Below are 23,375 nucleotides of genomic sequence, written 5' to 3'. Positions count from 1 at the left end.
AGGCAAATTACTACTACTACTATTCTTATAACAACAACAAAAAAATAGTAATGTTTTATACCAGATATATAATTCTGCAGCACTTTGGACTCATCCATTGTGCTCTAATGTAAAAAGTGACTGAAACCTCCACAGAGAATTTCCTCCCCAATGTCTCTGCCTATCCCACTGATTGTTCTGGTTCCTCTCCACATGATAGGCTCAAGGAAGTTGCCAGGATTTCCTGTATTTTGTCTCCTATGAGTTTCCTCTATTTTTGTTGCAAGCTAGGTGCTTTATTCTTTTCCTTCTCAGATATTTGAACACAATTAACAAAATAAACATATATCCTTGAGTATCTTTCTCCATGCCGTTTTTTGGGGGTAGCATTTTTCATAGAATGTGTAACCAGTTTAAATTATTGACAAACTATTCCTCTCATTGGACTTTTTGGCGTGACCTAAATCAGAACTTCCATTTATTTAAAACAATTATTGCAACTCCCTTAACAAATGATCTATTTGGTTTCGCTTCCTTCCCCTTCAATCCCCAAACCAGGCATCAATTATTCGTGTTTCTGTAATTGACCTGAGTGCTGCACTTCCTTTATAAATTAATGTCAGGTGTTGTTTCTTCATGATCCAGTCCCACAATTCGTTAAGCAACAAATCCCCACTTATAAAATTTAAAAACAGGCATGAAGTTCATCTTTACTGTCACAAAACCTTACCACTGACAGAGTGAAGCATCTAGATTAGACATCTGAGGGCCGTTTAACCTTCTGCCTAATTCAGATGAATATTAGCACATCCATTTGCACCTATGTTGGCTGTTCATCTGATTACTAAGGAAGCATCTTGGTTAAAGTGACACAAAGTGCTACATGAGTCATGTTCTTTGTGCTTTTAGAATATCCATTTTCCTTGAGGTGGAGAAATGCCATCACTTCCTATCTTTGGTGGCATCGGGAAATATTTCCCTAGCTATCTCCTTCAATCGTGTGTTGGACTGACAATCCCCTGACATTTTTCTCACATCATAATCTTGATTGGAGCTTTAATTGAGCATCATAGATCTTCTTTCCTGTGCTCCAGTGATGAGAAGTGCCAGCTTTTTGCATCATGCGTCAGCACTCATTAGGAATGCTCAGTGCTACCAAAAAAAAAAAAAATCTTATTATTGACAATAAAGAGAAAACTCTGATTTATTGTCTTATAATTTTTAACCCTAATATACGATTATAATCTTGCTACACTGTGCAGTTTTCATTTATTTTGTAAAAGGCAAAGCAAATGTTTTGGTTCATCATCACTCAGAATGTTTCCCATTTTCATATTCAATCCACCTTTGCTTATAGGCAACAAGAAAGGGCAAGCCTGGGTTCAGCTTAATTGAACATAAATTTTCATGTTTTCAGCGTTATGCTCCCTTTTCATAAAATATTTATAAGTAACTTCCAGTAATTGCAATTGAAACAGGATCACCCTAAATTTAACCTCTCATTAAATGGAGCACTGCAGAGCATAAAGAAGGAGTTGAAACCAAATATGCACCATAGATGTAGTCTATGATGGATTCTCTAGGAAAATGCTTTTGAGACTAATTTTCGTTAAAACAAAGTATGACAGGAGTAGAGAAACATGTCATTCAATAATTATGGTTGCCGCTTGTGGTGTTTTCTTTATTTAGGTATGGCTGGAGAACTACAGAGTGGACTGAGTGCCGTGTGGACCCTTTGCTCAGTCAGCAGGACAAGAGGCGCGGCAACCAGACGGCCCTCTGTGGAGGGGGCATCCAGACCAGAGAGGTGTACTGCGTGCAGGCCAATGAAAACCTCCTCTCACAATTAAGTACCCACAAGAACAAAGAAGGTAACCTTTGCTCTCTTCTCAAGGATTCACTTATGAAGACTGACTGAGCATGTGATTGCTCTGAAGGGATATATACACAGCCATCCAGGTTATGAGGGCTGCATTTCTGTTCACATTGTGGTTGGTATTCACTATGGTAAACAGTAATCCACATTATGGTTGTGAAAATATTTAATACAATTCCATCTTTGGTCAGTTCTGGTTTACTGACAAGTTTCTTTAAAATGTTGACTTAAAGGCCTTCTTGACTCAACCTCTTCATCAAAGTTTAGCAGGAATAATGTAAAAACTAGACAAAAATTTATCTGTAAATATACACATATCATGCAAATATATATCCTAAATTCCAAAATTATATAAGAAGTAAAACCTGCTTGTCAAAAAAAATCTTATTTGGATAAAATGTGGTTAAAATAAGTTAATTATGATATTGAATAAAATTGTCAATTTCAATTTAAATAAGTACAGAATAGAAACTACAGTAAAAGAAACCTTTAACCCAAAGGCATTTTTTAAAACTCTTCAATTGTTTGGCAGATAAATCTTTTTTTAATTAAATCTGTTTCAGGACCAGATATAGTAAGTGTACAAAAGAATAAGTGAATACAAAATGGCCCAAGCTAAAACTATATATTTTAGATATTAATATGACTCTAAAATTATCATAATTATTTGATTAAGTGTATATTGAATTAGTACATCTTAAGTTCACACACAAATATGAACATCTTTAAGCAGTACTGTAAGCAGTCTTTATCCTCCTTCTGTCTGAGGAATAGCAGGACTTCTTTCACTGACCCATTGAACGTATATTAACATATACAATTTGTTTAAGAGAGTGAGGATAGAAATACCAATACAGATTGCATGTCATGGAAGTCCTCAAAGTCATCAGGAGAGCATGTAGACAAACCAGTAATTAAAATGCAATATGCCATGCCATACAACCAAGTTTCAGAATGAGCGTAAGGGAGTAGTAGAAACAGAGCCCTTTATGGAGGGAGTGGCACTTGAGCTGAATGAGGACAGAGACACTACTTACAGGGAAGCATAGCAAGAGTGCAAGAGGGAGTTCATTTCAGGCAAGGGAACAATATGTATGAATGCACAATGCTAAAGAAAAGCATAAACCAAGGGCAAATCTCACCAATAAAGATGAGCGTGTTGTATTTGGCAGGTTGTAGAGAGGGGAGGGGAGGAAAGGAGATGAGAGGAAAGGATTGGATTTCCTAGAAAATACCTTGGTAGAAAAAGAACAAGGATAAAGGCCCTATTTGATACCACCAAATGAAATACCAAAAAAGGAGAATATTTTGGGAAGGAATATGAGCAAAAATGATCAGAAAATAAGGTAAAGAACCAAGAGAAATGAATGTTTTTAAAACCAAAGAAGAGATGGCTTCTCTGCCCCTCCCAAAAAGGACTGACACCAGTGACCAGTAATTCATGGAAGATAAAAACTGAAGTTTTGCAGTTGCAACTTTCAAAATTTAATTGTTCTGTATCCACTAACTTAACACAGCATGTCAACTCATTTAGGAGTCTAGCCTAGGGATACATTTTACTACTAATGTATCTTGAGGTTATAAGGAAGAAACATAAAACATGTAATGTTAGTACATTAATATTTTCTTGGCCACTTTAATGGCTGCATTTTAACACTCTTTAAATAGATTTATTGCAGCAGACTTTCCAGGGTAGTATAATTTCATTGCTAGAGGTAGATCAGATTTTAGTTTTGGAATGTCAATTATGTCCCATAGGTTATTACTTTCCAAAGATCCTTCAGAATTCTGAATTGCAACTGGGTATTTTTTTTAAAGCATTTTCTTTTAGAGCTCCCCCCAACCACTGCTAAATCACTGCAGACACCAAAAACAGTCACAGAAAAAGAAGGAATATTGAAAGAATATCATTATTAAGGTGTAGTTGTTAGACTAAAGCAAATGCCAAAGCAAAGGTCAATAGATATGGAGGTAAGTAATTCACCTAAAATTAATATTTATCATGTAAATATGTAACATGAATAATTTAGGAGTGTGTGTCCTTTCATATCAAATACCAAGAATACTAATGAACTTCTTAAAGTCTTTGCAAAAACAGTTGATTCTCCCTAAAAATGTAGCATTTATTCCACCAAATTTAGACTATGTTAGTTTCTCCCCGGGAGCACTTAACATTTCCCAATAGGAAACATATTCAGTATACCAGCATCCCAGGGGTGACATGCGAAGTCTATAAATATGTGTGAATGGAGAACAATTAGGCTGTGGGTTTGAAGATTATTCACACTCGATGTTCAGTCATGTTCATATGAAAGAATGTAAAGCTTATCTTATAAAAGAGAGAAATCCCTCAAAACAACTCCCCCAGCTAATAAGAAGACACTCATTTCAAGAATCCATGACTGTGTAACCGTGAACAACCTGTACTATGAACAACTCAGTTTTACTTAAAGAACTATCTACACTGTTCTCTTTGCAGATTCACACCATGTGTTCTCTAGATGACTTGTTTTCACATATAACCAAGATGTGAAAAAGACCCTAACACAAAACAAAATACTTTAACTCAAAAATAAAATTTATTAGTACAAAAAAATACTGAAAGCAAGTGATATGAAATTTATGTAAACTTCCTTTATTAACTTGGTGCATTGTGTTACACAGGGGAATGGTACTGACTACCTTAGCATAAAGGCAGGAAGCATTAATGACTTTTTTACTCATTGGTATATTCTGTACTAAGTGACACACACCATAAGGGACAGAAAAATTCTTATCCTTGGAGTTAATACATTTAATTTCCAAAATAATAAAATGTATCTTATTTAAGTACTCACAAGGTCTTTAGTAAAATATTCACAATTTAGTATGCTATTTGTGTCAGTGGAATTATATCATCAGAACATATCCTAAGTTGGAGATAGCACCTGTAAACAGTAGGAAGAAATATATCTAATCAATATTGGAGAATGTCTATATTTTATTATTGCACTGCTCTTAGCTGTAGGTAACCCTCCCAATCCTGACAACTGTTCCCCCACAATATTCAGGTGAGCAGAATTTCTATTATATCATTTCCGTAGAAGAAAGGCTTGACAAGTTCCCTACTGACAGTGTCAGTAGTAAAACCCTTGACAGTTTTTGTTCAGCCAGCTGATCTGTGAAGAATGTCCAGCTTATGCTGGCGTGAAATCTACCCTTATCAGAATATGACAGGAAGAGGCCTTGCCTGTGGGGAGGTTATCTGTATGAGTCCTAGAAAGTTGATGAACATGTTGCTGATCATTGGATGCATGGAAGTAAATTGATTTTTTTAGAGGTCAAAGTAAAATGAAAGTAGATTTTACCTACAGTAACTCAAGAAATTCTTCCATTTAGTACAGATTGAACATGTTTTTAAGTGAGGGAAGCTGAAAGTATTGGTTATAAGACAACATTAAGTTTACAGTGACTTATAGGAAACTGAAGAGCATTTCTCTGTAGAAAACATATTAAAAATCCACACTAAAATCTGGATATTGTCTGTGGGATTGAGGGTTATTAAGAAAGACAGCCTAGATAATAAGCCTGTATGATGACATAGAATGAGATATACCAACAGAAAGGATTGGAGGATCAATGGGAAGGTAGGCGGAGGGATGGATGATTGAACTGTGAATGGATAGATGGAAAGGTAAGTAAAAAACTCGCATTTCCTCATGCTCAACAAAGAAATAAGAAAATAAAATAGTCACACCATTGCTAAATGGAAAGTAAATTATTTATCACTGTATTTTGTCTATGGTTTCCACCCATAAACCCACTTTAGAAAAAGCTTTTTGGAAAAAGAGAAAAGAAAAGAAAGGCTATGCATTACGGTGCTATTTTCCTGTTATTTTAGAAAGTAAATATCAGAGTGTGTTGAAGTCTTGTGCTCTGTCTTTCCTGTTCCTCACTTTTGAAATAAAAGGTAGGTAAGAACATTTTACATGATAGTTCCACCTGAAGTGTGTATAAGGGAACCATGTGTCGCTGATACCTAAGAGAGTCTCCATAGATTCTCAGATGCAATCCTTAAGTCGTTTAGGAAAGGGAGTGGTTTATTTTTACTTTCTATTTTGCTAAAAATATATCAAACCTGTCCCATGAAGAAAAATGATTTCATGTTTTTTGACTTTCTATAACACCATTATGTAGATGTAAATTACAGGAAAACAAGATTTTTAAATTTACTGACTTCTAAAACTTTCACTAGTATACTATAATTATACAAACAGGCATATAAAGTTTGGCTATGAACACTTTTTGAGAATAATATAAGTATAAACACTCCATAATTTATTGTATTTCTAAGCATACCACTTTCTGCTCATCTTAATATGGTAAATGAAAAAGGACTAGAACCCATGATGGCTACAGCTTGGAAACACAATGCACTGTAAATACAGTGGGATGTAAAAAGCACTGGAAAATAATACGGCAGGTCCTCAAATAATGCTGTTTTGTCCATGAACATTTTGTCATAACATTGACGAGAAAAAAAAAATTGATTCCCAGCTGAGGAATGTGGAGTCTGCATGTTCCTCCCATGTCTGCATGGGTTTTCTCTAGGTATTTTGGTTTGCTCACATGCCTCAGAGATGTTCACATCAGGTGAATTGGCATGTCTATGGAGTCCCTGTCTGAGTGAGTGTGGGTGTGTGTGTGAGTGCACCCTGAGATGGGATGGTGTGTTGTCCAGCCACAGTTCCCACCTTGCTCCCTAAACTGACAGTATAGGCTCTGGCCACCCATGACCCCAAACTGGAATAATTAGGTAATGAATGATCTTACTGGTTTTTAATCTTTCTTAAGTGTATGTACAGCTTGGATTTATTTCAATGTTTACTATTAAAAGTGTTTCGGTCTTTATTTAGAAGTTTAGTGATGTTTTTGTGACCAGACATATGCGGTGGGAACTTAACTCTCTAGTTTATATCAATTAGCCTATGGAGAAATGAGTTCTCTTCTAACGATCATTAGTCAAGGCTTCCAAGAACCTATTGGTGACGTTAAATGAGGACTTACTGTATATAATAATTAAAACATAGGAATCCCCAAAGGAATCAGAGCCTCCTTGTTAGCCAGTCCTCTGTATATCTTGTGGGAGAGAACAGCTTTTACCCTATGAAATTACTCTGTGATCAGTGGACTACAAAATGGAAAGTGAGATGTCAAGAGGTTCAGCTATTGGGGTAAAAGGTAATAAAAACTCATGCTGGGAATTAGATTACGGTAGTTAGTTGTCTACCCAGAGGTAATGTAAGAGTTTTTATTGGAGAAACAGCTTACTGATGAGACTTCAGGAAGTATTCAACCCAAAAGGCAGAGAAACATATCATGAGGCAGCTCAGAAGTCAGATAAACATGAGCACTGTGCTGTATACCTTTGACTTGGTAGGTTTTTAGTAAACATTTGCTGTTTGATATATTTACTGTTCCCTTTATAAAATGGTACAATCTCTTTTAATTTGTCTGAAAATTATCTCTTGAATATTTCAATATCCACCCCCACTTCCTTAAATTCTGTTTCACAAAAAGGCTATATTCACACTCACACTGCCTTTTATCTCTGAATATAGAACTGTTTACACCTCTGAATTTGAATAGAGGACACATGATCTAGTCCTTAAATCAAATGACATGAGTCAAGATTCACACACCTTGTTTTCAGTTTGGACACTAATTTAAGAGAACAGTTTTTATTTCTTTTATCTTTTCTAATTATAGTATATACTGTAAAAGTCTTTTAACTTCTCATCTTAAGGCTATTTTCAATAGAACCCCAGATAGAAATCAGGAAACCTGGTTTTCATTTCTGCTTGGCATGTATTCTTAGGCACATTACTTAACTTTATTTGCCTGAAGATACCTATTTATAAATTACTCTTCTGTTCCTATTCAAGCTATGTGACAGACTAGCTTACATGAAAAAACAGCCTTTATATAACACCTAGTCAAGATTCACACAATTGGAATATATTGTTTGGCGAAAAAGGTAGAAACATTAAATACTCTTATATTTTATTAACTCATTATGCATGTTAAAAATTTAAGAGTAATTATGAAGTAAAAATACATATTTTGGTTTAATAATTACTAATATATTTGTATAATTATGTATTATACAGTAATATAATCAATTATTAATAATTGCATATATATTTTTTCCAATGTTGTTTTAAATGATCTTAAGGGCAGAACTGAGGTCTTGACTAACTAAATGATTCCCCAGAACAAACCAGCAAGGCTGAGCTGCTGATGCTTTCTGTGGTTGCCCTTGGGTGGGGATGGTACATGAAAAGTGTTACACATTTTGGAAACCTAGGAGGAGTGAAGCCAATAAGGAGCATGACACAGAAACTTTAGCCAGAGAAAGAGAATACAGGCAAAAATACTGCATTACTTCATTAATCTCAAAGGATAATCAAGTAAGTAGAGAAACTCAACTTACCTGTAGAGGGAGATGACAATTAAATAGGTCAGCCTCAGTCTTAACTTAGGAGAAAAATAAGACTCACTAAGAATTCCAATTATGGGCCTGTATTCATATTGGTTTTAGTTTCAAACTTATGCTTACTTCCAAGAGTCCAAAAACTGCAAAGCTGAGAAATTAATATAAGAAATTATATCATTCCACTGGTACTACTAGAATGCCTGAAATAAACAAATGCAAAAACTCTCTAGATGAAAATACCTTAACCTAAGGCAGAGGATTTACCCCTGTAAACTGCACCATCCAAAATTATGAATTATGCAAGGAAAAATAATCCATCATAAACAGGATTTCAAATGCCTAACAAACAGTAAGATTAGACTCCCAAGATTGAAAATACTGTATTAGAAATAGCAGATAGAGGCCAGGCATGGTGACTCATGCCTGTAATCCCACCACTTTGTGAGGCTGAGGCGGGTGGATAACTTGAGTCTGGGAGTTCGAGACCAGACTGTGCAACATGGTGAAACTTTGTCTCTACCAAAAAAATATAAAAACTGCCAGGCATGATGGCATGCACCTGTAGTCCCATCTACATGGGAGGCTGAGGTAAGAGGATCTCTTGAGCCCAGGAGGTGGAGATTGCAGTTAGCCAAGATTGTGCCACTGCACTTCAGCCTCGGTGACAGAGAAAGACCCTGTCTCAAAACAAACAAAAAATCAGATAGAGACCATAAAGTGCTAAAAACTTATTAAAGATTTAAAGGAAAAACTTTACAAGATTAAAAATGATGAGTCAGATTTAAAAAGACCAATTTTTTAAAATAGTAGTTTTAGAACTGAAAAACACATTCACTGGAAATAAATAAATGGGTAGTTTGGACAGATTGAGCTAAAGAGTTATTAGCAAACTGAAGACAAAAATAAGGAAATAATTGAATATTTAACACTGAGAATAGAAGTTGAAAATAAAAATGAGGATAATAGTCATACAGAGTTGACAAGGAGGTTCAGAATATAAGAATCAAAAGAAAGAGAGAGAAAATGCTCCAGAAGTGGTAAAAAAACACAGATATACAGAATTAGGAAAAACAAGAATTTTCAAGCAGGATAATAAAATACCCGCACTAGGGACAATGTAGTGAAATTTCAGCTCAACAACTACAAAGATATGTTAAAAGGAATAGAGACAAGAAAAACATTATTTACAAAGGAATTAGCAAATTAATATTGAAATTTTCAGCAGCTACAGAGAAGCAAAACAACACTAATTATATATTCAGAGTTCTGAGAGGAAAGTAACTGGCAATGTAGAATTATTTACCCAGCTACCTAACTTTCAAAAGTATGGGCAAAATTTAGACAAAGGTGAAAGGGATTGCCTTCAATAAACCCTCACTGAAAGATTGCCAAATGATATTTAAGAAGAAGGAAATCAAACCAAGAAAGATTGATTAAAGATGAGAAAAGAATTTGGTAAACACATGGATAGTCTAATTAAGCAGAGATATGTATGAAGCAATACTAATATTATAATGTGCATTTAGTTGATGAACAAAAATAATATAGGATAGGAAACGATAAGGAGAGTATTGTTTAGGAAAAAGGTGGAAATATTGAGCACGCTTCTATTTTACTAACATTATGCATGTTAAACATTTAAGCATAATTATTAAGTAATAATACATATTTTGGTTTAATAACTATTAATATATTATTGTATAATTATGTCTTATTATACACTAATATAATCAAGTATTAATAATTAAGTAATGTGCATATATATTGTTCCAATCCAATAGAAAAAATGAAAGAGGCTGGATAAAATTTAATCAATTTAATAGAAGTACTAAATAAGAAAAAAATACCGATTTTTTTACACGGATTATCTAATACCAAATAAAGACTAGAATTGGAGCTTTAAAATGTCGGAGTAAAAGATTATTACAGAAAATTATTTTGTTTTAACTATAAACTGCATCTGAGAGACAAATCAGCTGTATTACAAATGTTTACAGTGACCAAACTAAGAGTGTGGACTATTGAGTCCAAACAGTCACCACCTCTGGAAAATATGTAAGCAGACTAACAGATCACACTGTGTATTAATATTTTCTAGTCAGTAATGCCACCTTTATATACAAAGCATGGTAAAAATCATATTTTTTCAAGGAAATAACCATATTAATTTGCCATATATGTGTACAGTGTCAAAACTATTCAGGAGAATAAGAGGTTGGATCAATTAAATGGCATTTGATAGAACATTTTCTTAGATAATAAAAAAATGCTCAGAATTTTCTCCAATATTTTTAGAGTGAAGGATGATCTTTACAAATGTAAAATTCAGAAGCAGTCATGTTACCAAATTGATATTGTTCAATGAAGCATGAAAGCAATTGCCAACTTCTAAAATTGAAGGATAGAAACATCTGAAAATTCATGAGTATTTCAAACCTATCTCTCTTTTTATCATTCTAGTTTTTCCCAGTTTGCTAATGGAAAAGACAAAAATGACATTGGCAAAGAAATTATTACCCAGACAAGATTATAAAATTCATGGTGTATATTGGTGTCTGGTACAAAGTCATGGATGATGTACTAATAAAGTATATGAGTAATATTAAGCTAATAATAAAATATTGGATAATAATCTTGTGACAGAAATATTTTAATAGACTACAAACAATAGAATATCTCTAACAATATGAAGAATAATGAGTACGTATAAATACCCAGTTAAGTCCCAAATGCCCACTATTAAAAAGTAATAACAATGATGATAATGATAACAATATTAATTACATTTATTAAGACATTATATTAATTATTTGGTTGCTTCAAAGATTAAATGTGTATGTCAGGAACACACACTTGCAAGGATTTAATATTAAACTCATTCTATGTTCATTCTCCCAAGTGTTATTTTTCTGACCATCAATTACAGTAGAGGAAGGATTGCAAATTTAGGTATCTCACTTATTATTCTTTCATTCACTCAACAAATACTTATTGAACAATTATTAGGTTACACCACTGATTTAGATGTTGAAGATATAATTTTTTATGTTTTTATTTTATTTTAATTTGTATTTTAAGTTCAGGGATACAAGTGCAGGTTCATTTACATAGGTAAACTTGTGTCATGGGGGTTTGTTGTACAGATTGTTTCATCACCCAGATATTAAGCCTAGTATCCATTAGTTAGTTATTTTTCCTGATCCTCTTCCTCCTTCCACCTTCCATCTTCCAAAACACCCCAGTGTGTGTTGTTCCTCTCTATGTGTCCATGTGTTCTCATCATTTAGCTTCCACCTATAAGTAAGAACATGCAGTATTTGGTTTTCTGTTCCTGTCTTAGTTTGCTAAGGCTAATGGTCTCCAGCTCCATCCATGTCCCTGCAAAGGATATGATTTCATTCTTTGATAACAGCCTTGAAGTTATAGCTTTGTGTACTTGGAGTTTAGACTGACCTTTCACAGGGCTGACATAGGGTGACTTGTATGGATCTGTCAGTTTGGGGCTGTCTAATCCCTGAGAGTGCACTACACCATGGTCCGTCCTTAATAACGAACCTGTACCCTTATTCCTCAGGTGAATTTTTTTTCTCTAAAGCATATATCCTCAAAATATAGTTTAAGAATCACCTGGATGCTTTAAGAAAATGCAGACATTCCTAGATATTACCCACTGGGGTTGTAATTCTCTAGGTCCTGAATGAGGCAGGAATCTGTTTTTTATAAGGATTGTCATTGATTATAATCAAGAGTTGATTTTACCTTGCAGCTAATGACAGTCTTTTGGGACCCAAAGCTTATGCGATTTAGAGAACCCTAAATGTTATTTTTAAAAAAACAGCCAGATTTCAAAATTCCAAATTCAAAATCACTCACTAACATCTCTGCCAGGGCCTTAGAAGGGCCCAAACCTTAAGCTTCATGGGCTTCTCAATAAATCTACCCCTAATTCTAACATAGATTTTTGTCCTCTATTGCAGCCAGTGAGAATGACTACTTTAAGATGAGAAACAGAAACACATGCATTGTGCCTTGAAAAGCCTTGTTTTCCCCCATAGTTCTAGAGGTACGACTGGGAAGAATGGAATGGCTAGAAAAAGTCACTATATATTTTCCAAAGTGAACTGGACCTTTCAGTAATGATATTAGTCTTTTCTACATTCTTTGACCCCCCCAGTTTTAGATCCCTGAGCTCTAAATCTTTAGAAACTCACAATACTTTGCTAGTATTTAAGCTGGGAAATTAGGGAAGGATAGATACTGTTTCATCTTACTTCATACCTGTAACCTGAGATGGAAAGAAGACATAGCAGTTAATACAGACCTTCCATTAATGAAAGAAAGATGGTGGATAAAATGTCATCTAACCTGACACTATCAAGTGACTTAGTATCCGTGCTTTTTGTAACCCTTAAGCACTTATTTCATCGAGTTCGTTGTAGATGAATGATAGCGCCAGAAGGAATTTTGAAATGAGCACTCCTGGATGTGCACTGGTGAATGAGTAGCATTTTTTCAGAGGCACACTCCTGCTATCTAAAGATGTAAAAGAAATGGTTTGTGGCTAGGGCTGGTTGTTCCCTGCCTTGCTGATGATTGCTCAATAGGGAGTAGCTACTCTCTCCAGTGTTAACAGAGGAGTGCAAACTACATTGTAGAACTCATTAATATTTATTCCTTCTAAAAGCAATGGGCAATAAAAAGGGAAATAAACCAAGGAGAATAGCAATGGGAAAAGAAAACCGTAACAACAGATTCATCTTGGAAAGGTCTCATCATTTATTGCACACAAAAATATGCTCAAAATACAAGGATACAGCTCATGTTCTAAGTTTGAAATCCACTAAAAATGCCTCTTATTGGGGAAACTAATTTAAGAAAAAGAATGCACATTGAATGCAATTCAAGAACTCAAAGTAGTAATCTATATTCTTGTAATTATATGCACTGGTTGTACCTCTTTACAATTTTACATTTTCTGTACTTGACAAAGCTACATGTCCTCGGTGTCAGAAGCTGTTTTGTATTTGTGGATGCACAAAAACTCTCTCTAAGCTAAGCATCACCTATCCATTGAAGCAAAACCAGTGCTATTTCAGTTCCTTTTATTTTGCTACTCCTCTATTTTCTGCCTTGAAATGCCTTCAACCATTGTCCCAATTGTCCAAATATCTCCTCTTTTAAAGAATCTTTTTCAAATTACAAGACCTTAATCATCTTCCTTTATCGAAAGCCTGTATAGCCCTTTTCTGCTATATTTCTTGATTTGCCATTTGATTTCATATGATTATATTCTATTCATGCCAACTTCCCAAGATTTTAAGCTTCTGAGAGAGGGCATAGTGTTTTATCCTTCCCTAAACTTCTGTAGTACAACCTATCATTCTTAGCAGAGGTCTGGGTACATTTACCAATTGTATTCTTTGGAAATATCTTTTAAAAAGACAGAGAAATGCCTTCAGTCAGAGGATGTTGACTTCCTGGACATTTAATTTATAAGGTTTCATTTTGAATTAACCTATCTTTTGCACTAATTCATTCTATATCTCTTATGCTTTTCTTTCCTTTTTAAAGGCTTAATGAGATGACATATGTAACATATGTAAATCATTTCCTAGCATAAGGCCTTGCATTTATTATATGCCAAATGAATATTAATTGCTTTTGTTTACGTGTTTACTTTTCTGGTTGAATTGAGAAAAGGGAATTTTTTAAATAACAGTTTCACTCCATATCTTTAGCATGCAATAAAGGCTAATTGTATACTAGCTTGCTAGTTGAGAAACATAATGGAGAGCAAATAATACTGTCTCTTTACAGTATGTGTTAAAATCCTGCCATGGGCTAACATTATATACAAAATTGTCCCTTTCTTGGGAAAAAAATAGATCTTTTCTAAAGCTTTCATTGTATTATTTTAGAATAAGAATAAATACAGTTAATTTTACTTCTATAGTTATGGTAGTCAGAATAATTACAGCTTCCTTTCCTTTGTGATTCAGAAGCCTTGCGAATTTTAAGTAGTACTCCATTGCTGAAGAATTCTGACGAAGATGCTTGTAGTAACCCTCGGATTGTTAGGTTATTCTAAAACAGCACTTTCACCATTGCTCAAACTTGGAATGCCACACTGATCCATCTGCCCCTTATATCCCACAGGATTTCTGGGGATCTAAAATGCCCAGATAGGGAGCTTTATGCCTGGGAAAACTTAGCCCTTGTTGTTAAAATAATAATTATAGCAACTAGATACATAAAAACATACGGTTTAGAGGCCAGCCATGGTGGCTCACGCCTGTAATCCCAGGCCTTTGGGAGGCTGAGGCGGGCAGATCACTTGAGGCCAGGAGTTCAAGATCAGTCTGGTCAACATGGCGAAAATCCATCTCTACTAAAAATACAAAAATTAGCTGGGTATGGTGGCACATACCTGTAGTCCCAGATACTCAGGACACTGAGGCACAAGAATTGCTTGAACCTGGGAGGCAGAGGTTGCAATGAGCCAAGATCACACCACTGCACTCCAGCCTGGGTGACAGAGCAGACTCTGTCTCAAAAAAATAAAAAGTAAATAAAATAGAGTTTAGAAAACACTTTTATTGTTTTATATGTGCTCAGCTAGATCTGTTTAGAAAGTCTGGGATCAATTAAGTTTCTAGTTCATTGAGAATCCCAGAATTACTGTGAAAATACAGTTATGTTTTTAACTAGGAAAGCTATTGACTTATTTATCAAAGCCTTCTACAAATCTATAACAAGGGGGTAAGAAAAGTCCCCAACATATTGTGGTAGATAGTGTTTTCCCATTAATACATAACTAACCTGATAATTAGAGAATAATTTTCTCAGACATACTGAAACAGTCAGTGACAAAACATGGACTCAATGCCTTGTTTTTGACTCTAAAGTGTAAACTCATTCCAAGCATACTCGCTTCCCCTATGCGTTTGCTTCAGAATAAATGCCCTGGGTATAATAGCTGTCTACAAGTTTTTCAAAATCATCAGAAGTGCATCGTATTAGCTGATAATGTTTCTGTTGCAAAAATAAACAAAAATGGCCTAGAGATCTACTTCTTATAAGAGAAAATTGAAGGGAAAAGCATAATGTAAGCCCTTTATAGGAGCCAACGCAATTAAGTTCATTCTGTGACATGATTCTATAAGGTCAATGTGGAGTCTTGCTCACAGTTATTTGAACCAGTATTATGTTGAACCATATGATATTGCTATTTTTGTAGGTCAAGATCTGTCAATTAGTGGCAATTTCATACAGTTCAACTGAAAAGGTACCTTTGATGTATTGTATCAAGTCACCTGGTATGAATTACTCTCTATCCCACACTTGACATTATCAGAATCTAGCCCAGACTGGCTAGCTGTGAATAGCAGTGACTCTTTCCATGTGAACAATATGCATTCGTGCTGTATGCAGTGTCCTCTAGATAGGGCAATGATTGTCTTCTGTAAAAATATGTAGATTTCCCCATAGTAGATATTCTTTGTGGGAAAATAGCTCAAATTGATGGCTTCAGAGTGACTGGAATTCATCAAGCATTGTTTATGCGCAGTTAGAAAAGAAATCGCTTGCATTCAATGATGTGATTTTTAATATTATGTCCCACTTTATTGTCTATAAATACCAACAATAAAGGGAGATAAAGTAATTTTAAGAATAAATGGATGAGGAGTGTGGGGCAAATGAAAAATGCTAGTAGAAAGAGGATATCAAACCAATAATGAATATAATAACGATGAGGCACAAAATGTGTATTATAAGATTCTGTGAATTTCTTGAAGTAGGCCACAACTTCGGGCTCTAAGCTTGTAATAGCCAATGTAGAAAGGAACACTGCATTAATTATGAAATTTGCAGTGCCCATTAGGCAACAGAAACCAGTTGTAAATGAGAAGCACCATGATTTCTGGTTCTAGAGCCAGAAAGAAAATTCACCAGTGGGACTTCATAAAAAAGACACTGTAACTGTGTTGAATTACAACCTTATTAACATCTTTACAACAAACACCATAATGAATTTTATAAGGAAGCTTTTTCTTTAAGCAATTTTCTTATACGTAGGCCACTGGTAGAAATATCAAAGTGTAATTCAGTAAAGGGTAATAAGTGGGGGTTGATATGATATGGCACAGATTTATAGGTCTCGCTAAGCTGGATAACCCAAGGATAGACTTCGAAATGGATGTACTAAATGAATGGAGGTACAGCTATTCCCTCAGGCAATCCTCCTCTGAGCTTTGATAGAGGCAGAGAGTTCCGTTATATCCCCTGACACAAGTATCTGGAGTACAGCTCTTCTGCTTGCTACTTAGGTGCAGTTCAATGCAGAGACACAATTTCCAACCATCATTGCGGTGAGGATAGGATAAGCATCCTCAAACGGAAATTGAAAGGCTTGACAAGACATAATCTTGAATAAAATATTATCCCACTTCTACAGGGGATCCAGGCCTAACTAGATGCAGGGCAAAGAAAAAGTTTATCTAGGCACTGATAAAGGAAAATCAAAAGTCTTTAAATCTGTTTGCTGGCTTGTAACCCACAGCAAAAATCTGAAACAGATGTAAGAAAGACCCAGTGTTAACAATAACGCCATCTCTTTAAAAAAGCAATTTTGCTTTCTAGTATTTCCTTCAAGAAAAAAATAATTACCAAGTTTCTGTCTATAGATCAAAATGCGTTAATTTGAAGTAGTAATAATAATGATGCAGAGGATGAGGAGGATGATAGATGATTAGTATATGTGAGACACTATTCTAAGTGTTTTACATTTATTTACTTATGAGACCCTCACTATAATCCTATGAGGTAAGCACTATTATTATATAATATGGACATACAAAGAGCTTAAATAATTTTCTTAAGGAATGTAGCTAGTAAACGTCATAATCAGGATTGTGAATCAGTCTGGCTCCAGAACCAGTGATCTTAACCACTGTGCTATACAGTATAGGGTGACTACTTGTAAGCCAGTTTTATGCTAGAGAAAAGCTATCTCACCTCTAAACGATTATTGCTTTTAGAAAATGTGCCTCTCTTTTAAATAGTGATTCAGTCTTATAGCTAATGGTCTATTAAGGTTACTCATATTTAATGACAATAAAACTGCACTTCACATGTATGATAATGTTTTTGTTGGCCGGGCGCGGTGTCTCATGCCTGTAATCCCAGCACTTTGGGAGGCCAAGGCGGGCGGATCACGAGGTCAGGAGGTCGAGACCATCCTGGCTAACATGGTGAAATCCCGTCTCTACTAAAAAAAAAAAAAAAATTAGCCGGGCGTGGTGGTGGGCAGCTGTAGTCCCCACTACTCGGGAGGCTGAGGCAGCAGAATGGTGTGAACCCGGGAGGTGGAGCTTGCAGTGAGCCGAGATCGTGCCACTGCACTCCAGCCTGGGCGACAGAGCGAAACTCTGTCTCAAAAAAAAAAAAAAAAAAAAAAAAAAAAGTTTTTGTTTCCCTTTTCTGTGACAGGAAGGTATCCATACATTTATTCATTGAACCAATGTTTACTGAGTGTCTTCTATGTCTTAGGCACTATTCTAAATGCTGAAAATAGAGAAATGAACAGCACAAACACTATTCCTGCTGTCACAAAGTTTACACTTTAATGGAAGGAGAAAAATTATATACCAAGAAATAAAATAAATAAGAAAATATCAAATAGCAATAAGCACTATGCAGAGAATTAAAACAGGGTTATGTGAAAGAGAATAACTGGGTAATAATGTTATTTAGATGGCCAGGTTTTGTTTGAATTCACAGATTTATATATCTAGCCCAAAATTTTCCCCTGAGAAACAAATTTGCATTGATCTTTCTACGTGACGTCTCTAATCATAACACTCAGGTATGCTTGTTTTTCCTTCATATGCTCTTAAAATGGCAAAATACATGTTTTTATAACATCAGAGTACACGTCTCTGAATAGCAGGAGCTCCATGATCTCGAATTGATTGAATAGATGTGTTCATATAAATTTCCTAAAGCTACTTAGGGGAAAGATATTAACAGACGAGGTGACACATAATGTGTTCAGTAAATGTTTATTGAATAAGTAAATAAACTGACTCAGTAATAAACCCAAGGGTCAATAAATACGATTACAGACTAATCTGTACTCTAGCAAAATGCCTTTCTCTGATAGCCAGAGAGATGAAAGACCTAAAACTTGTATATTTAGGAATATATCACAAAGCCTAGCAAGTAAATAATTAAAATAATCAGAGAGCAAACATATTGTTAGGCTTCTGCTTCTATCCATAAGAGAATAAATGGAACCCTTCCATAAGAACAACTATAAAATTTAACAAATTATATAAAGCAGCTGTTTTTAGGCATTGGACAACAAGCCACAGAAGACCGTGATTACAGTTGTGAACTGAGCTTCAAAATTGCCTCCATCTGCTACTGGGAGCTCTTTCTTGCCACAGAGGGAGGTGAAGACAAGCATAGTGTCAGGTGTAGCTGAGCAAAGGAGACAGAAATCTAAGTGCTGGGCTAGGAATTGGCTGGAAATTTTAGGACAAGGTACAGAGAAGGGGAATCTACATTGGAGGGAAAGGACAGAGTCCAAGAGTCTCAGTGTGGATGCACCATGAACCCTTGGCCAGAGTTTGGCTGAATACATGTGGGGTGATACCCTGGAGTCTAGCAGAGGTCCTGTGGTGTGAGTTTGAGGACTGAAAGGTGATAGTATAGGTAGCACAGTGCTGAGAGATGCTGAGCTCCAGCCCTGTGAGAGTGAAGAATACTTGTTGAGCACCTCAGGTCTCAGAAAGACTATGGTCCCAGAAGGTCCACACTGTCACAGTGCAGTTCAAACTTAAAAAGAACTAGCTCTAATGCAAATAAAATCAAACCTGAAAAGATCAGTAGGATCTGCCAATAATTAAACTGTTTGACAGAACAAAACTTAACACCTTATAAAGGAAGATGACATAATCGACGCTCTCTACAATATACTGTTCACAAAGTTCAAAATATAATAAAAAGTTACTACACATGAAAAAAGGAGAAGAAAAAGACCCATTATTGACGGAGGGAAAAAGGCAGTCAGAAGAAACGTATCATGAGATGGCCTAGATATAAGAATCAGCAGACAAGGACTTTAATCCCAACACTCTGGGAGGCTGAGGCAGGAGGATCACTTGAGCCCAGGAATTTGAGACCAGCCTGAGCAACATAATGAGACCCCGCCTCCAAAAAAAAATTAATTTGCTGGGCATGGTGGCTGGTGCCTGTAGTCCCAGGTATTCAGGAGGCTGAGGTGGGAGGATCACTGAGCCTGGGAGGTTGAGTCTTCAGTGAGCTATGATTGAGCCACTGCACTGCAGCCTGGGCAGCAAGTGAGACCCTGTCCCCCCAAACCCCTCCCCTGCAAAAAGAAACTACTAAACATATGTTCAAAGACATAAAGGAAAAGAGTGTCTTGGGGAGTGAACATATGGGAGTATGAAGAGAAAAACAGACATTATAAGAATGTGGAAATTCAAGAATGTACAAACTCTGCAGTAAAAACTCACTGAGTGGGCTTAATAATTGAGGATTGCAAAAGGAAGGCTAAGTGATATTGAAGACAAGTCAATAGAAATTATTGGATCTGAGTAGAATAAAGCATTATTGATCTTGAAGACAAATCAATAGAAATAGATCTAAAGAGAGAAGATTGGAGGGAAAACAACGTAAACACAAGGTGGGACTCATGCCTGTAATCCCAACACTTTGGGAGGTTGAGGTGGGAACACTGCTTGAGCCCAGGAGTTTGATACCAGCCTGGGCAACATAGTGAGATGCCATTTCTATTAAAAGTAAAAGTGAACAGAGATTCAGTGATTAATGGAATACTGTCATGGTGTCTAATAAATGTATTAATGATATTCCAGAGAAAGAAGGGAATGATCCGACAGAAAACATATCTGAAGAAATAATGGCCAAAAAAAAAATCTCAAATTCAGTTAAAAAAACATCAACTTAAAGATCTACAAAGCTCAGCAGACCACCAGCAGAATAAATACAAAGAGAACAACAGCAAAAATACCCTATTCTCAAATTTCTGAAAGATAAAGAGAAAATGTTAAAGCAGCCAGAGGAGAAAAAAAAAAGATACAATACATTCTTGTGAATAAAGATAACGAACGAGGGTTGAAATCTCAGACAATGAAGTCTGCAAGACAATGAAATAGTGTTTGCTGAGAAAAACTGAACGACTACATTTGGTGAAAATATTCTTCAAAAGTGAGCATGACAAACGGACATCTTCAGAGAAATGGTAACTGAGAGAAGTGGTTACTGAGCAGTTGTGAACATAGACTATGGAGATAGATTACCTGAGCCATGTGATCTTGGACAGGTTACTTAACTTCTTTAGAAAAATGGTAATAATAGAATTTTTAAAAATTTAAAATAGTCCATATACTGCACTTAGAACCAGGCCAGGCACATACTAAGCTCTCAACAATCTGATCTAAAATATAAGGCACGGCCAGTGATTTAGCAAGAAGTATGAGATGAAATTCAGCAGTAGCTCAACAGGGGAAAACATGCCCACAATTACAGCTTAGAACTTGGGGAATGAGTTAGTAAATGAGAACATCGTGTTCCTCAGAATACCATCGTAATTTCCTTTCAGAAAATAAATCAAGGATCTGTGGAACCTCCACCATCTCCTCAGTTCCAGAGAGCCTCATATAGTGGAACCAAAACTCATGGTCTGGAAGAGAAATCAGCTTCCCTTCTCATATTTGTGCCTTCCCATATCTGTTTGGTGCCAGCTAATCTAATACCAGTCCTGACCAACTGATGTGTCCTCCCAACTAAAATGCAGCTGAGCCCACTGAAAACCATTCTCCTAACTAGAGAAAGGAGCAAGAAAATCACAGCCAAGAAGGTCCAGCCAAGAAGTGCTGGGAGTCCTCTGAGGACTCCATCAAGAATGGAGACAGAAATAACCCCAAAATAAGAATACAAGAATTAAGTGGAATACATATGATACCAGATACCTTGTTTTGGATCTACCTCTAAATATCCTCTCAAGAGTTCTTTTCACATTTCATGCCAACTGGTCCCCCATCAAGGGGAAAATAGAGGCTTAAATCCCTCTCCACCCCGACCCACTGCTGTCTCCCTACAGTCCCTCCTGGCTGGGTAGCAATGCTGACATTTTTCCTGCATGTTCAATGGTTCTTTGTGTCCAATTAAAAGGATTTTAAAACAGGTAGTTCTTTATGTAAACTTTGAATGATGTAAAATATTAAAAAGCAAGGCCATTTTTATTATTGACACATAATAATTGAATGTATTTATGTGGTGCTGTGATGTTTTGATACATGCATACAATGTATAATGATCAAAACAGGGTATTTAGGATATTTGTCATCTCAGACATTTATCATTTCTTTGTGTTGGGAACATTTCAGATCTTCTCTTCCAGCTATTTTGAAATATACCACCAATTATTAACTAAAGTCACCCAGCTGTGCTATTGAAAACTTGAACTTACTCCTGTGTATTTGTCCCATTAACCATCCTCTTCTCATCCCCCTCTTTCCACTACCCTTCTCTGTCTCTGGTAACTATCATTCTACTTTCTACCTCCATGAGATCAACTCTTTTTAGCTCCCACCATATGAGCGAGAACATCTGTTATTTGTCCTTCTGTGCCTGGCTTATTTCACTTAACATAATGACCTCCAGTTTCTTTTTTCTTTTCTTTTCTTTCTTTTTTTCTTTTTTCAAGATCTTGCTCTGCCACCTAGGCTGGAGTGTGGTGGCAGGGTCACAGCTCACTGTAGCCTCAACCTCCTGGGTGAAGCAATCCTCCCAACTCAGTCTCCTGAGTAGCTGGGACTACAGGCATACACTACCATGCCTAGCTAATTTTTGTACTTTTTTAGAGAGGGAGTTTTGCCATGTTTCCCAGGCTGGTCTCCAACTCCTAGGCTCAAGTGATCTACCCACCTCAGCCTCCCAAAGTGCTGGGATTACAGTGTGAGTCACTGTGCCCAGCGTAGTTTCATCCATGTTGCTGCAAATGACATAATTTCATTTCTTTGTATGGATGAATAGTATACCATTGTGTACATGTACCAAATACTATTTATCCATTCATTTGTTGACGGACACCTAGGTTAATTCCAAATCTTGGCTATAAATAGTGAATAGTGCTGCCATAAACATGGAGATGCAGGTATCCCTTTGATATACTGATTTTCTTTCCTTTAGATAAATGCTCAATAGTAGGATTGCTGGATTGTATCGTAGTTGTTTGTAATTTTTTGAGAAACCACAACACTGTTGTCCAAAGTCACTAATTTACATTCCTACCAACAGGGAACTCTTGTTCACTTTTCTCTTCATTCTTATCAGCACTTCTTATGTTTTCTCAATTTAATAGTAGCCATTCTAACTGGATTAGATGATCTCTCATTGTGATTTTGATTTGCGTTACCCTGATGAGTAGTGATGTCAAGCATTTTTTTCATGTATCTGTTGGCCATTTGTATGTATTCTTTTAAGAAATGTCTATTCAGGCCCTTTGCCCACTTTTTAGTGGTATTATTATTATTATTATTGCAGTTGAGTTCCTTGTATATTCTAGATGTTAGTGCCTTGTTGGATGAATAGTTTGCAAATATTTTCTCCCATTTCAGAGGTTGTCTCTTCACTCTGTTGATTATTTCCCTTACTGTGCAGAAACATTTTATTCTAATGTCCCATTAGTTTTTGTTTCTGTCACCTCTGCTTTTGAAGTCTTAACCATAAAATCTTTGCCTAGACCAATGTCCTGAAGCATTTCCTTGCTTTCTTCTAGTCATTTTATAGTTTCAGGTCTTATGTTTAAGTTCTTAATTCATTTTGTGTTGATTTTTGTGTGTGGTGAGAGATAGGAGTGTAGGGTTTTTTTTTTTGTAGCTATTGTAAACGGGATTGCTTTCTTGATTTCTTTTTCAATAAGTACATTTTGATGTATGGAAAAGCCATCAATTTTTGTATATTAATTTTGTATCTTGCAACTTTACTGAAATTTTA

The 23,375-nt window shown here is 35.8% G+C and overlaps 1 protein-coding gene across 1 annotated transcript in view; it reads left to right on the top strand.

The window, feature by feature from the left end:
* The window catches only part of THSD7A (thrombospondin type 1 domain containing 7A), a 468,774-nt gene that overhangs the window by 243,794 nt on the left and 201,605 nt on the right, over window positions 1-23,375 (top strand). Inside the window, exon 4 of the mRNA XM_004045112.4 lies at window positions 1,669-1,850. Coding sequence (XP_004045160.3) covers window positions 1,669-1,850 — 182 coding nt within the window. The remainder of the gene's footprint in view (window positions 1-1,668; window positions 1,851-23,375) is intronic.

The sequence above is a fragment of the Gorilla gorilla genome, chromosome 6, assembly GCF_029281585.2.
Source record: "Gorilla gorilla gorilla isolate KB3781 chromosome 6, NHGRI_mGorGor1-v2.1_pri, whole genome shotgun sequence".
In the NCBI taxonomy this organism is placed as follows: domain Eukaryota; kingdom Metazoa; phylum Chordata; class Mammalia; order Primates; family Hominidae; genus Gorilla; species Gorilla gorilla.
This window is presented reverse-complemented; position numbering and strand designations above follow the sequence as displayed.